The 12,722-nt window shown below is 37.7% G+C and overlaps 1 protein-coding gene across 5 annotated transcripts in view; it reads right to left on the bottom strand.

The window, feature by feature from the left end:
• Nucleotides 1-12,722, bottom strand: part of TMCC1 (transmembrane and coiled-coil domain family 1) — a 181,490-nt gene that overhangs the window by 123,844 nt on the left and 44,924 nt on the right. For 3 of the 5 annotated variants that reach the window (XR_008554505.1, XR_008554504.1, XM_028127698.2), the window contains exon 1: nucleotides 2,401-3,101. Coding sequence is in view for 3 of the 5 variants with exons in the window: in XM_028127698.2 (XP_027983499.2) it covers nucleotides 2,401-2,973 (573 nt within the window). In the remaining 2 variants the exon portion in view is untranslated. Of the gene's footprint in view, nucleotides 1-2,400; nucleotides 3,102-8,684; nucleotides 8,741-12,722 lie in introns of those variants that run through there. The other 2 variants (XM_054708167.1, XM_054708166.1) reach the window with 1 other exon arrangement.

Genomic DNA, 12,722 nt, shown 5'->3' with positions numbered 1-12,722 from the left:
CCAAGGACTAGGTATTATTTGCCTAGAGAAGGAACTATTCAGAGACACACATTTTGCTTGGCTTTAACTGGAGAAATACAGGGAACCAGATTTCAATTTAATATGTTGGATTTGTCTAATAGAAGCATCACAAGTAGAATGGTTATCTTTGAAAGATTCTGAGAGACCAGTTAACCACTTAGGGAGAATGTTACAGAGCTGAATAAAATGACTATAGAAGTCACTCCCAACCTAAGATGTTGTGTTAATGAAAGACTCAAAAAGAAAAGTGGAACATTCTTAGGATAATGCTCCAGCACTCTTGTCTTACCCTTCCAGGTGGCTATATTAACTTGGCAAAGAAAAAATAACTAAAAACACAGAATTAAAAATAATCAGTGCTATTAACTACCAGATTACCTGCCAGTCAGATTACCTGAAAGCAAGGATAAATCAGTCAATTACCTCTCTTTCCCCTATTTTTTTTTTTCTTTTCCTATTTTAAAGCACTGTTTGGAGGTTAGAAAGGCTATAATGACTTTTGGACTTTTAGCAATTTCGTTGCCACCTTTTGACAAAAGATACGGAAAGCACTGGTAAACTTTTATTTCTTTTATCCAAATTTCTACCTTACTCATTTCTACTACAAGAGTTAGTTTTTGGGCTTCAAATCTTGTTTTAATTGTTAAAACAAATTGTTTAATTTTTCTTAGATGTTTTAGGAAAATTTGCCTACTTAGATGTATCTTCAACTAGTTGGTAGGTTACTAACTTTTTGGCAGTCTAGATCCTTCTAAGATCTCCTACACTCTCTGTCTTTATATTACACTTTTCCCACTAAATACATAATAAAAACTTACAATATTGAGGCACCTGTGCTATGGTAGAATGAGCAAAGAACTTAGACTCAGCCATGGACGAGCTCTCTGGTCTATGTAAATTTTAAAATTTCCTAAGCTCTAATTACCTTGTTTGTAAAAATGGAGACCAGACCTACCTCAAAAAAATGACATGCAACTTAAATTATATTATATACATAGAAGTCTTGCTTACATTATATACTCAACAAGCTGAGTATGATCCCATATTAATGACATTAAAACAAATTCACTTCCACAAAACATTCTTGCAAAATTATTACCAAATACATGGAAAAGATTCTCAATTATCAAATGAGTCATTAAAATTCAGTATTCTCAAGGCAAGCTTCTTGGTGTTTTATGGCAATAAGAAAGATGATACAGGAATAGTTCTCACCTTCAACCCCCTTTCTTAACTATAATTATGCAACATTATATTATGGTTAATGTGAGACTTTAATTTGAGCTCTTTCCCACCCCACCCTCAACCTTGCTATGCAGAAATAGCTCCATGGAGATTATTTATTTAACTGGCTAACTCACTAAACAGAAGAGACCTTATCTTATATATTGTAAATAATTACTTTTTTGTTCTTATTATTTTGTTTAGATATCTGAGAATCCAGAATGTCATTGCTTATATTATAATGATGAACAGTTTTAAATAACTTTAGGGAATCATTCCAGTAGTTTATTTCCACTGCTACTCATTGGAAAAATACAAGTTATTTAGAAGTAATGACATAAGAAACAACAAGAACAAAAGAAACCAAACAGGGGTAGTGTTGAAATCAGCCTTTGTCACTGCTTAGATTTCTGCCTTCATTCAAACAAGTTGATCTAGTTACCAGTATTTGAAAAAAGGAAAAACTTTCTTTTCCCCTTTTCTTGTCCCCTGCTTGTGGGCTTGATGCTTGATAGGGAGCCTTACAGGAAGTGGTTGATTGATGTTTCTCTCTCATCATCGATGTTTCTTCTCTCTCTCTCTCTCTTTTCCTCTCTCTCTCTCTCTCCCCCCTTCTTCTCTCTCTAAAATCAATCGAAACATTTTTTAAAAAATAAAGTGTGAAAACCACTATCTAAAAAATAAAGAATGCATATGCTCTACTGCAGAAAGCAAAATGTATATTGAATGGCACAGTGTATATGAAAATTATAAGCAATTTCTATTTCCACACTAAGTAGGCACACCCAGATTCTAGAATTTTCATTACCTTCATTAATGTAAGAAAGCCAATTCATGTGCAAAACCAAAGCAACAACAAAGCATCTTTGTTCCTCTACCATAAAACTGAGACTTTTAAGACATGAAGAACACATAAAGTATACTGATGATTTTAGCAAAAGGAGTAAAATAAACAAAATATAGCTATATGTTAGGAAGCAAATAGGAATATAATTATAAGCATGCATTCATTAGCTGCAATAATTATTACTCATTCCCTTTAACAGAAACGGGAACTATCTTTTACCACAACTTTCAGATATCTCTTGCTATCTCTTTTTAGTTACCAAAGAAAAGTCTAAAGAATCCCAGATACAAAGAACATAACAGACTTACCCGCTCTACAGCTGCCTCATCCCCTGGAAGACATGCAGCAGCAGCAGCAGCAGCACAAGCTATTTCCATCACAGCAGAGCTGGTAGGAGCATCAGTAGTGGATGAAGACCTGGGTCGGCCAGACTGCATAACAGTTGCCATCTCCTGGCCAGATTTCCTGTTGATTTGGGGACTTCCCTTTGGGGCCTCTGGCTTGCCCCGCCTACTATGCAAGCTCGTCCCTCTCTTCATCTTGGGTGGCACTCGGATCTGTTGCAGGACACGGTTCAGAGCTGTGGGGTGGGTGGGGACACCATCAATCTCTGCACATGTGTTCTGGCTTTCCAGATCCATTTCAGGTTCTGGATCTGCCTGAATTTGTTGCACATCATGTGGAGACACAGATGACCTCCTGCGCTGATGCTGGAAGAGATGCTTCAAGCCTTGGCCAATCACATTAATGTTCTCCAAAGCATTGTGAGTCATTTTAGACAACTTTTGTTCTGATTCTGTCTGCTTTCTGGCCTCTGCATCTTGGGATTTGCCTCCAGGATCAGGGTCCTCATATAACTGTTCACTGCCCGAAGGCTCCATCAGTAGACTTAATATGCTTATTTGCAAACTCAAAAATTTTAAACACACCAAGACTGTCAAATTAGGTAGGCATTTGCTTCAATAGTAACTACACATGCAGCTGTGAGATGGAGGCTTCATGCCTATCTAATGCTTAAAATAAAAAAAGAAGAAGAAGAAGAAGAAGAACCTCATATTATAAATCCATGCAGAAACTCCAGTGTTAAAGAAAAACATGCCACTAGCCAACAAATGAGCACTATCATTAAGCAATCTTTAATCAGAAGATTAAAAGACAGTTTTCTAGATAGTGGGTAATGATTATTTTCTAGAATAAGAGAAAAGGCTTGGAAACAAGTACATAGGAAATGAAAACAGCAATGTTTTTTTTAAATCCCTACAAGTTTTAATATATGAAAAACTGAATACTAGAGCAGTCATCTTGGAATGGAAACCACAATAATAGTTGACAGCCTTAGCCGGTTTGGCTCAGTGGATAGAGCGTCAGCCTGCGAACTGAAAGGTCCCAGGTTCGATTCTGGTCAAGAGCACATGCCTGGGTTGTGGGCTTGATCCCCAGTGGGAGACTTGCAGGAGGCAGCTGATCCAAGATTCTCTCTCATCATGGATGTTTCTCTTTCTCCCTCTTCCTTCCTCTCTGAAATTAATAAAAATATATTTTTAAATAATAATAATAGTTGATATACAGCCATTGCTTGGGAAATCAAGAGAGAACATAATATTCAATATGTATAGTCTTGCTGAGGTGATTTAATTCCTCTCATTCATAACCACAGTTAATTATTCATCTGCTAAAACCCAATAAATTCAAACCATAATAATAAGTAGATATCATAATCTGTGTATATTTAATAGAAAAGAGGAATTTCTAGTTACCATTCATATTCATCAAAGTCACTAGCTGAAAAGTTTGCTCTTTTAAGAAGAAAATAGAAAAAAATTATCTTGTAAGCTGAACTATCTGTTGAAGCACTAATGACCCTGGGGCACCACACTAATGAACCCTGGGGCATCACATGACAGGATCTGTTTTCAGAGAGACTAGAGTTTTGCTCAGTACCAGCTATCAAGAAAAGATATTCTAGGAACTCCCTTTCTTTGAATAGTATCATCCCTGACAGAAGCTTCCCATATATCCACAAAAATTCAAAAGCAAAGAAGTCACACAGTAACTGGGGTATAATAAAAGAGTAGAGAAAAAGAAAAGATCAAATAGCAACAACCACACACCAATATTAAATGCAGGAAATTAAAAGGAAGCTGAAACTAAGAAATGTAAGGTCAGCACAACAGCCATGGTAACGGAAATCACATGCATAAAAAGAGGAGGGGAGATGGTAGGCATGAGATTTTTCATCGTAGAAAATGTTTTTTTTATGCAGAGTTTCTGCAAATATATAAAACAAAATTGCATTAAGGCACAGAACCTGCTAGAGAGGACAAAATATGGTGTAGGAAAAAGTTCTTTATGTCCATATTTTCCCTCAATTTTTTTGTTCAAAGGCCTTTAAAATTCCCTACACTACACCAAGTACTTTGAACAGTCTAAGTCACTATCAATGAAGCACTATGGTGGTCATGTTCTAGAGAAATGAGGATTCCTTGCCACCAAGTAATAATCTAGAAGGCATAAATTAGCTGGATGTAGTAAGAGTGTACCATGAACTCAAGGCTACTAGAGTTCAGAGGGACAGGAATGTAAACCCACTAGTTTTCTTCCTGGTAGCTACTCTCAGAAGACCTTCTTACTATGTATATGGGCACTGTCATTGTGGCTCTGCTGTCCATATTCTTTCATGCCTATTTCTCTATCTCCTGACCTCTTCATGACTCAGAAGCATAAATGTGGTAAGGTAAAAGATACTGTCTCTCTTTTTCTAAATACCACAAAATTCTTTGCTCCCAAACTAGGCAAACAGCAGCTATGAGAATGGGAAATTTTAGTGCCTTTCACTCAAATTCTTTGTGGCCACACTAAAATCCTGCCATACCCTTTTCCTGACTGTAAATTGCTTCTGGGTTTTTTCTTTTTTTCTGTAGGAAAGCCAAGAAAGAAAAACCCTTAATCCTTATTAGATTAATGGCTATCTTGGTCTCTACTGGAGTTTTCTGGGGCTCCTTGTGGGCAAAAATGTTGCCATAGTATACTGTATTTAATTATCCTCACCTTCCCTCACGAGTTTGTAGGGTAGACTTCTCAGAGAAAATTTACCAAAATAATCCATTAACACTGTATATCAACTAATCTCTCTTCTTGCACTGGGCTAGTTAGACCCTGAGAAGATAGGATGTGAAAACAGCAGACTGATAATGAAGAAGTAATTTACTTTTTTCCTTCTTTGTATTTCATTACTTAAATAATACAAATGATTTTCTTATTGGTTTAGAAAGTAAAATATATAAGATAAATTTCTCCCATGAGAAGTAAAGGGTACCATGAATAAAGGCACAATGTCAACATTAGTTGGAAAACCTACTTGTTTCATATATAAAGGTATAAGGAATTATAGGAATTTATTACTCAACAAACCTATTCCTTTGGGCAGTGTTATAAACTAATCAAGTGATCGTCTGCTTCTCTTATTTTTAATGAAAAATATGGTACATTTTATATGTCAGTAAATTCATTTGAAATTTCACTAGCATTTGGACATCATTTATTTTCATATAATTTAAAGTGATGATTGATTAATTATAAGGAAATGCCAACATTCCTAAGAAAATCTAGAAATAGGATGTCAGTCTCCAAGCCAAAGCTTGCACAGGCTATCAACACAAATACAATGATTATGTAATAGTACAGGAATAAATTCTGGGATTTCTAAAGGTCAAGACATAACCATACTAACCAGCAGAGGCTTACCTAACATGGCACTCTAAGTTGAGCTGTAAACATCAAGTGGTAAGAAAAGAAGTTTGAAAAACAACCTATTACATTGATGATACCAGTGTACCGGTTAATAATGCGGAATTTTTCAATAGCTGGAGTTACACATATGTTGATATACATGCGATTTGATATGTATGCTATTTTGTTGTATTGACAGCAAGCTTCAAAACTTCATATGTCAAATTTGCTGAAGGTGTTAACATCATAGATATTTTTACGCTTAAAAATGTCAAATTTCGTGCCAAAAAAAGAGTATTTGCGGGAAGTTTTAATTCATTACTTTATTTTGAAGAAAAGTGCCGCTGAAAGTTATCGTATACTTCGGGAAGCTTATGGTAAACATACTTCATCTCAAGATACTTGTGAACACTGGTTTAAGCTTTAAAAGTGATGATTTCGATGTGAAAGACAAAGAACGTTCAGGTCAACCGAAAAAGTTTGAAGACCAACAATTACAAGCATTACTGGATGAAGATGCATATCAAACTCAAAAAGAACTTGCAGAAAGATTAAACCTTGCTCAGCAAACAATTTCCGATTGTTTACAAGCAATGGGAAAGATTTTAAAAGAAGGAAAATGGGTGCTACATCAACTGAACAAAAGAAAGACAAATGGAAAACCGAAAAGTCATCAGTAAAATGTTGCTTCAATGGCACGAAAGTCTTTTTTCCATCGAATTGTGACTGGCGATGAAAAGTGGATTTATTTTGAGAATCCCAAATGCACAAAAACATGGGTTGATCCAGGTCAACCATCAACATCAACTGCAAGGCCAAACTGCTTCGGAAAGAAGACAATGCTCTGCATATGGTGGGATCAGGAAGGTGTGGTGTATTATGAGCTTCTAAAACCAGGTGAAATAGTTAATACTGATCGCTACCGACAACAAATAATCAATTTGAAAGCTTTGATCGTGAAAGGACCAGAATGTGCCAGAAGACACGGCAAAGTAATTTTGCTTCATAATAACGCATCATCACACACTTCAAAACCAGTTAAAGACACATTAAAAGATCTTGCCTGGGAAGTATTAACCCACCCGCCGTATTCACCAGACCTTGCTCCTTCAGATTACCACTTGTTCCAATCGATGGCATGCACACTTTCTGAGGAGCACTTCAAAACATACGAAGAAGTGGAAAATTGGGTCTCTGAATGGTTTGCCTCAAAACAAGTAAAGTTCTACTGGGACTGTATCCACAAATTACCTGAAATTTTTGGGGGGAGGGGTCGGGGGGGAGGAGAGGAGGGAATGTGTAGCTTGCGATGGACATTACTTTGAATAAAGCACTTTTGATGTTTCTCTTAAAATTATTGTGTTTTCTTTGATTACAAAATCCGCATTATTAACCAGTACACCTGGTAAAATGTAATCTGGTACTTACACTTGTAGCTATCATCTGCATTATTGTTGTGATATCAACAAACAAGAAATATGGTCAAAATTTTGACGCTTGCTAAAATTTTCTATAGGTCAACAGAAAATCTTTAAGGCCACCTTTCAACGTAAGTCAAAATTTTGACCCTTGTTAAAATTTTCTGTAGGCCAACAGAAAATATTTAAGGCCACCTTTCAATATAAGTCAAATATTAAGGAAGGTCAAATGCTGTGCCAAAACTACCAAAGACAGTAAAGTTGCAATATTTAACTCTATAAAATTGCTGACAGTAAGAATGCAAGCACAAACCTGACTAGTGTGGCTCAGTGGTTGAGCATCAACCTATGAACCAGGAGGTCACAGTTCGATTCCCAATCAGGGCACATGCCTCAGTTGTGGGCTTGATCCTTAGTAGTGGATGTGCAGGAGGCAGCTGATCAATGATGCTCTCAACACTGATGTTTCTCTCTCTGTCTCCCTCTCCCTTACTATCTCTGAAATCAATAAAAATATATACAAAAAATAAATAAAGGGAGGTAGCCACAGAGTCTGTGAAGCCGCCACAGGAGCCATAGCTGTCGTATCCCCTTCCTTTTCCACTTCCCGTTGCAACCAATAAAGGCCATTCATATCGTTTTATTGGGGGGGGGGGGGGGGGGGGAGGGAGATTGCAAGCACTAAAGAAATTCAACAATGGCAAAGTTTTTTAGGAATCCTCTATTTTCTTCTGTAAAATTCAAATAAATAATAACTGTTCCTCAGTTTTTAAATTCCCTGAATAACTATATTGAGACCCCTAGTTTAACACAAGTTCAACTGCAAAGTAAGTGTGCTTTTGTAAGAAGGAAATGTTGGCTTCTCTTTTATTCACTCAGCTTCTCTGAAAAGTAGAGTTCTTATAAGTAAACCAGAGGAAGTAGGAAAAGAAAAAGGAACAGAAGGACATGGCTAAAAGGGGGCAGGGTGAAGGAGTGAAAAGGGGGAAAGAGGAGAAAAAGCCACTTACATACCAGACATTTAAGGTAACTTTGTTAAAAGTCTCAGAATTTTTAACAATTTTTATAGAACCATTTTGCCAAAATACAATACACCATTAGTTCACATTCAAGAAACAAGTTGTTCTGAATTAGTATCAGAAGTAAGTTAATGGGGGGATAAGGACACATATGTAATACCTTAATCAATAAAGAAAGAAAAAAAAAAGAAGTTAAAAATTGTGTTTTTAAAATCTGTCAAATGTTTATGAGGATGCTTTAAAAAAAATTCCAAATTATATACAAACCCTTTTTCTTTTTTGCCTTTAAGCTTTTCTTTCATATATATATATATATATATATATATATATATATATTTTATTTTTTTTTGATAGGTATGGTAACCAAAGCTTTTGGTTTGGCAATGAACCAGTTATTTCATTGACTATAAAGAGTTGGATACTTGCCTTTATCACTCTTCCTCAAGCACTTCTGAAGTATACAGGAATCCTTTTAGGAAAAGCTGAAAAGAAAACATTAAGAATTAAGTGAGAAACTTAGAGGGGAGAACTTATTATCTATTATATACACAAAGAAAAAAACTTAGTATATGTATATATATATATATATATATATATATATATATATATATATATATAATATGTTAACATTTCTCTATCACTGGTAGAAATAGGGTAATTCTTTGCAATATTTTTCATTATTTTCTAATTATTCAAAAATCAAGAAAATTTTTAGTCAAAAAATATATTTGGGAAAAAAATCAACTTGTCAATACTTAAAAGTGGCACATGCCATAAGTAGCAATGAATATTTTTACACTATGATATGGAATTAGAAATTCTAATAATTCTAATCCTATCTAATTAAGAGGGAATATGCTAATTGACCCTCACACCGTCACAAAGATGGCAGCACCCACAGCCAATAAGGAGGGAATATGCTAATTGACTGCTCCGCCCTCAAAGATGGCTGTACCCACAGCCAATAAGGAGGGAATATGCTAATTGACTGCCATGCCCTCAAAGATGGTGGCGCCCACAGCCACAAGATGGCGATGCCCAGTCCCCTCAGCCCCGCCAGGGCGACAGGCACATGGCAAGGCCAGGCCCACCACCAGGAGGGCCCGGCCACTCTGCATGCCTGCCTCCGGAGTCCCCCAGTCCCCTCAGCCCCCCAGATGCCCAGGGCCAGTCCGAGGCTCAGGCAAGCCTCAGATGTTGGCTGCCCAGCCACCCAGGGCTGCCCGAGGCTCAGGTAACCAGGGCTGGCCGAGGCTTGTGCTGCCAGCAGTGGCAGCAGCAGAGGTGTAATGGGTCATCGCCTTCCCCTGATAGCTGGGTCGCCTCCCGCCCCGAGGGCTCCCGGACTGCTAGAGGGGGCTGGACTGAGGGACACCCCCCGCCTCCAGTGTATGAATTTTCATGCACCGGGCCTCTAGTCTTAACATAACATGAAATACAAGTACATGAAATACAACACAATTTTATAAGCAAATATTTTTTCAAGTAGCTTCCAATTCTGTATCTATAATCTATCTAATAAAAGAATAATATGCAAATTAACCATCACTCCAACATACAAGATGGCTGCCCCCATGTGGACACAGATGGCCGCCACAAGATGGCCAGCAGGGGAGGGCAGTTGGGAGGGACCAGGCCTGCAAGGGAGGGCAGTTGTAGATGATCAGGCCAGCAGAGGAGGGCAGTTGGGAGGGACCAGGCCTGCAAGGGAGGGTAGTTGAGGGCGATCAAGCCTGCAGGGGAGGGCAGTTAGGGGTGACCAGGCCGGCAGAGGAGGGAAGTTGGAGGTGACCAGGCCTGCAGGGAAGGGCAGTTGGGGGACCCAGGCCTGCAGGGAAGAGCAGTTGGGGAGGACCAGGGCTGCAGGGGAGGGCAGTTAGGGGTGACCAGGCCTGCAGGGGAGGGCAGTTAGGGGCAAACAGGCTGGCAGGGGAACAGTTAGGCATCAATCAGGCTGTCAGGGGAGTGGTTAAGGGGTGATCAGGCTGGTAGGCACAAGCGGTTAAGGGCAATCAGGAAGGCAGGCAGGCAAGCAGTTGGGAGCCAGCAGTCCTGGATTGTGAGAGGGATATCCCATATTGGAGAGGGTGCAGACTGGGCTGAGGGACACACAACCCCGTGCACGAATTTCGTGCACCGGGCCTCTAGTTTTGCATTAAAAAGCAACTCTAAAAACTGTATCTACCATATATAATTGAGATTCAAGATGCACCAAAATTGAAATTTTCCTGAAAAATCAGCTTCTGACAGCCATTACCAGGAAGCAATTTAATTAGACAAGTATTTGGGGGACATCTGCTATGTGCTCAGCAATATATACAACAAATAAGACATATATCCTGCCCTCAAAGAACACACAACCTATCATTGAAAGATTTACATACTTCAAACTTAAAGAAAATAACCAAAAACAACACAATTAAATGCTAAAATGTGTGAGGAAAACTGCAATTACCACCAGACTTCTGGAAAATTAGTTAGAATTAGATTTGTTTAGGATAATTGCATGAAAGAGAAAGAGACTTTAATGGAGCTTTAAAGGATAAGAAGATGAATAAACAGAAAGATATAAACCAAGACTTCCAGCTTAGACAGCAGTAAATACAGTATGTTTGGGGGCCAGTAAAGATGCAAGATGACTGTACTGGTGGATACACATCTGAGTCATCTAGAAAGAACTGGGCAGCTGGTGGGCAGGTGTGAGAGAGGTCTTTCTATCATATAACCTTCTGTATATTTTGAATTTTGTACCTCACGACTACATTATGTACTCAAAAAATAAACTCTCACACTTCAAAAGAGAAAGAAAATACATGTTTTAATTTCTAGGATAAACATTTAAGAAAGAGCAAAAGAGTATATGACTTCTATACTACTAGAAAGGAAAAATAGGTCTGGCCAGTGTGGCTCAGTGGTTGAGCATTGACCTATGAACCAGGAGGTCACCAGTTGATTCCTGGTCAGGGCACATGCCCGGGTTGCAGCAATCCCCAGTAGGGGGCATGCAGGAGGCAGCCACTCAATGATTCTCTAATCACCACTGATGTCTCTCTCTTCCTCTCCCTTCCCCTCTAAAATTAATAAAAATATATTTTTTGAAAAAATAAAGAAAAAACAATTAAAATACCCAAATAAATGCAAAAAGAGGGAGCACAATCACAAAAAAGTGGAACATATAAATAGCAAAATGTACGATGTCAAATGTAAACCCAAATATTCCAGTAATTAGATTGAATGTAACTAGATCAAAAGATAAAAATTATTAAACTAAATTGTTTTAAAATGTGGATACTGCAAATAACAGGAGGAACTTTGTAAAGTATATGATTGTCTAAGCACTATGCTGTACACCTGAAACTAATACAAAACAGTAAATGTAAACTATAATTTTAAAAAAATAACCAAAAATAAATAAATAAACAAAATTCAACTATTATGGTGCTTACAAGAATCATATCTAAAAATAAAAAGTATGGAAAAGGTCATACAAACACAAAGAAAATTGCTCTAGTTTAGTACACAAAGCAGACTTTAATGCAAAAACATTAACAGAGTTATAATTTATAGGAAGATATAACAATGTAAAAATCTGTATTCATATAGTAATATAGCCTCCAAAACTTCGCAAAATTACAAGTGAAAAATATCCATAAGCATAATAAGGAAATTATTATCAGTAGTTGATAGAACAAATGACCCAAAAAAGGGGGGAAATAGATAAAAATATAAATCTGAATAGCATGATTAACAAACTGGACCTAAATAGACATTCATATGACAAAGCACCCAGTAATTGCAGAACAAATAATCAAGCACAAAAGACCATTTATAAAAACTGATCATATGCTGAGTTCTAAGGCAAGTCTCACAAGTTATTCTATGACTACAAAGTGTATTCCTAAGGTTTAGAGAGTGGATGAAATTACTCTCCCCTCCCCCCATTTTCTCCTAACCCAACCTCTAGGCCAGGCGTCCTCAAACCACGGCCCGGCCCGCGAGCCACATGCGGGTGTTTTTGCCGTTTTGTTTTTTTACTTCAAAATAAGATATGTGCAGTGTGCATAGAAATTTGTTCATAGTTTTTTTTAAACTATAGTCTGGCCCTCCAACAGTCTGAGGGACAGTGAACTGGCCCCCTGTTTAAAAAGTTTGAGGACCCCTTGCTAGGCAATAGGGCCTGGATGGAGCAACACTGGACAAGCAACTAAAACCCTGAAGGAGGAAAAAGCCTTCTCTCTGACTAAAAGAAACAGTCACAAGAGCATGGATGAATCCCACTGCAGTTAGAAAGATTAAACCACAAATGTTGACAAATTGCTAAAGACTGAATATGAGTTAACATGAGAGTGTAAAGTTCCTGGGGGATGTAATCATAGGAGAATTCCCACCCTATTACAGGCTGGAATTTCAAAAGACTTACTAATGGGGGATGGGATAGGATGTGGGAGAAATCAAAGAAAGCTC

The sequence above is a fragment of the Eptesicus fuscus genome, chromosome 18 (genome assembly GCF_027574615.1).
Source record: "Eptesicus fuscus isolate TK198812 chromosome 18, DD_ASM_mEF_20220401, whole genome shotgun sequence".
Taxonomy (NCBI): domain Eukaryota; kingdom Metazoa; phylum Chordata; class Mammalia; order Chiroptera; family Vespertilionidae; genus Eptesicus; species Eptesicus fuscus.
This window is presented reverse-complemented; position numbering and strand designations above follow the sequence as displayed.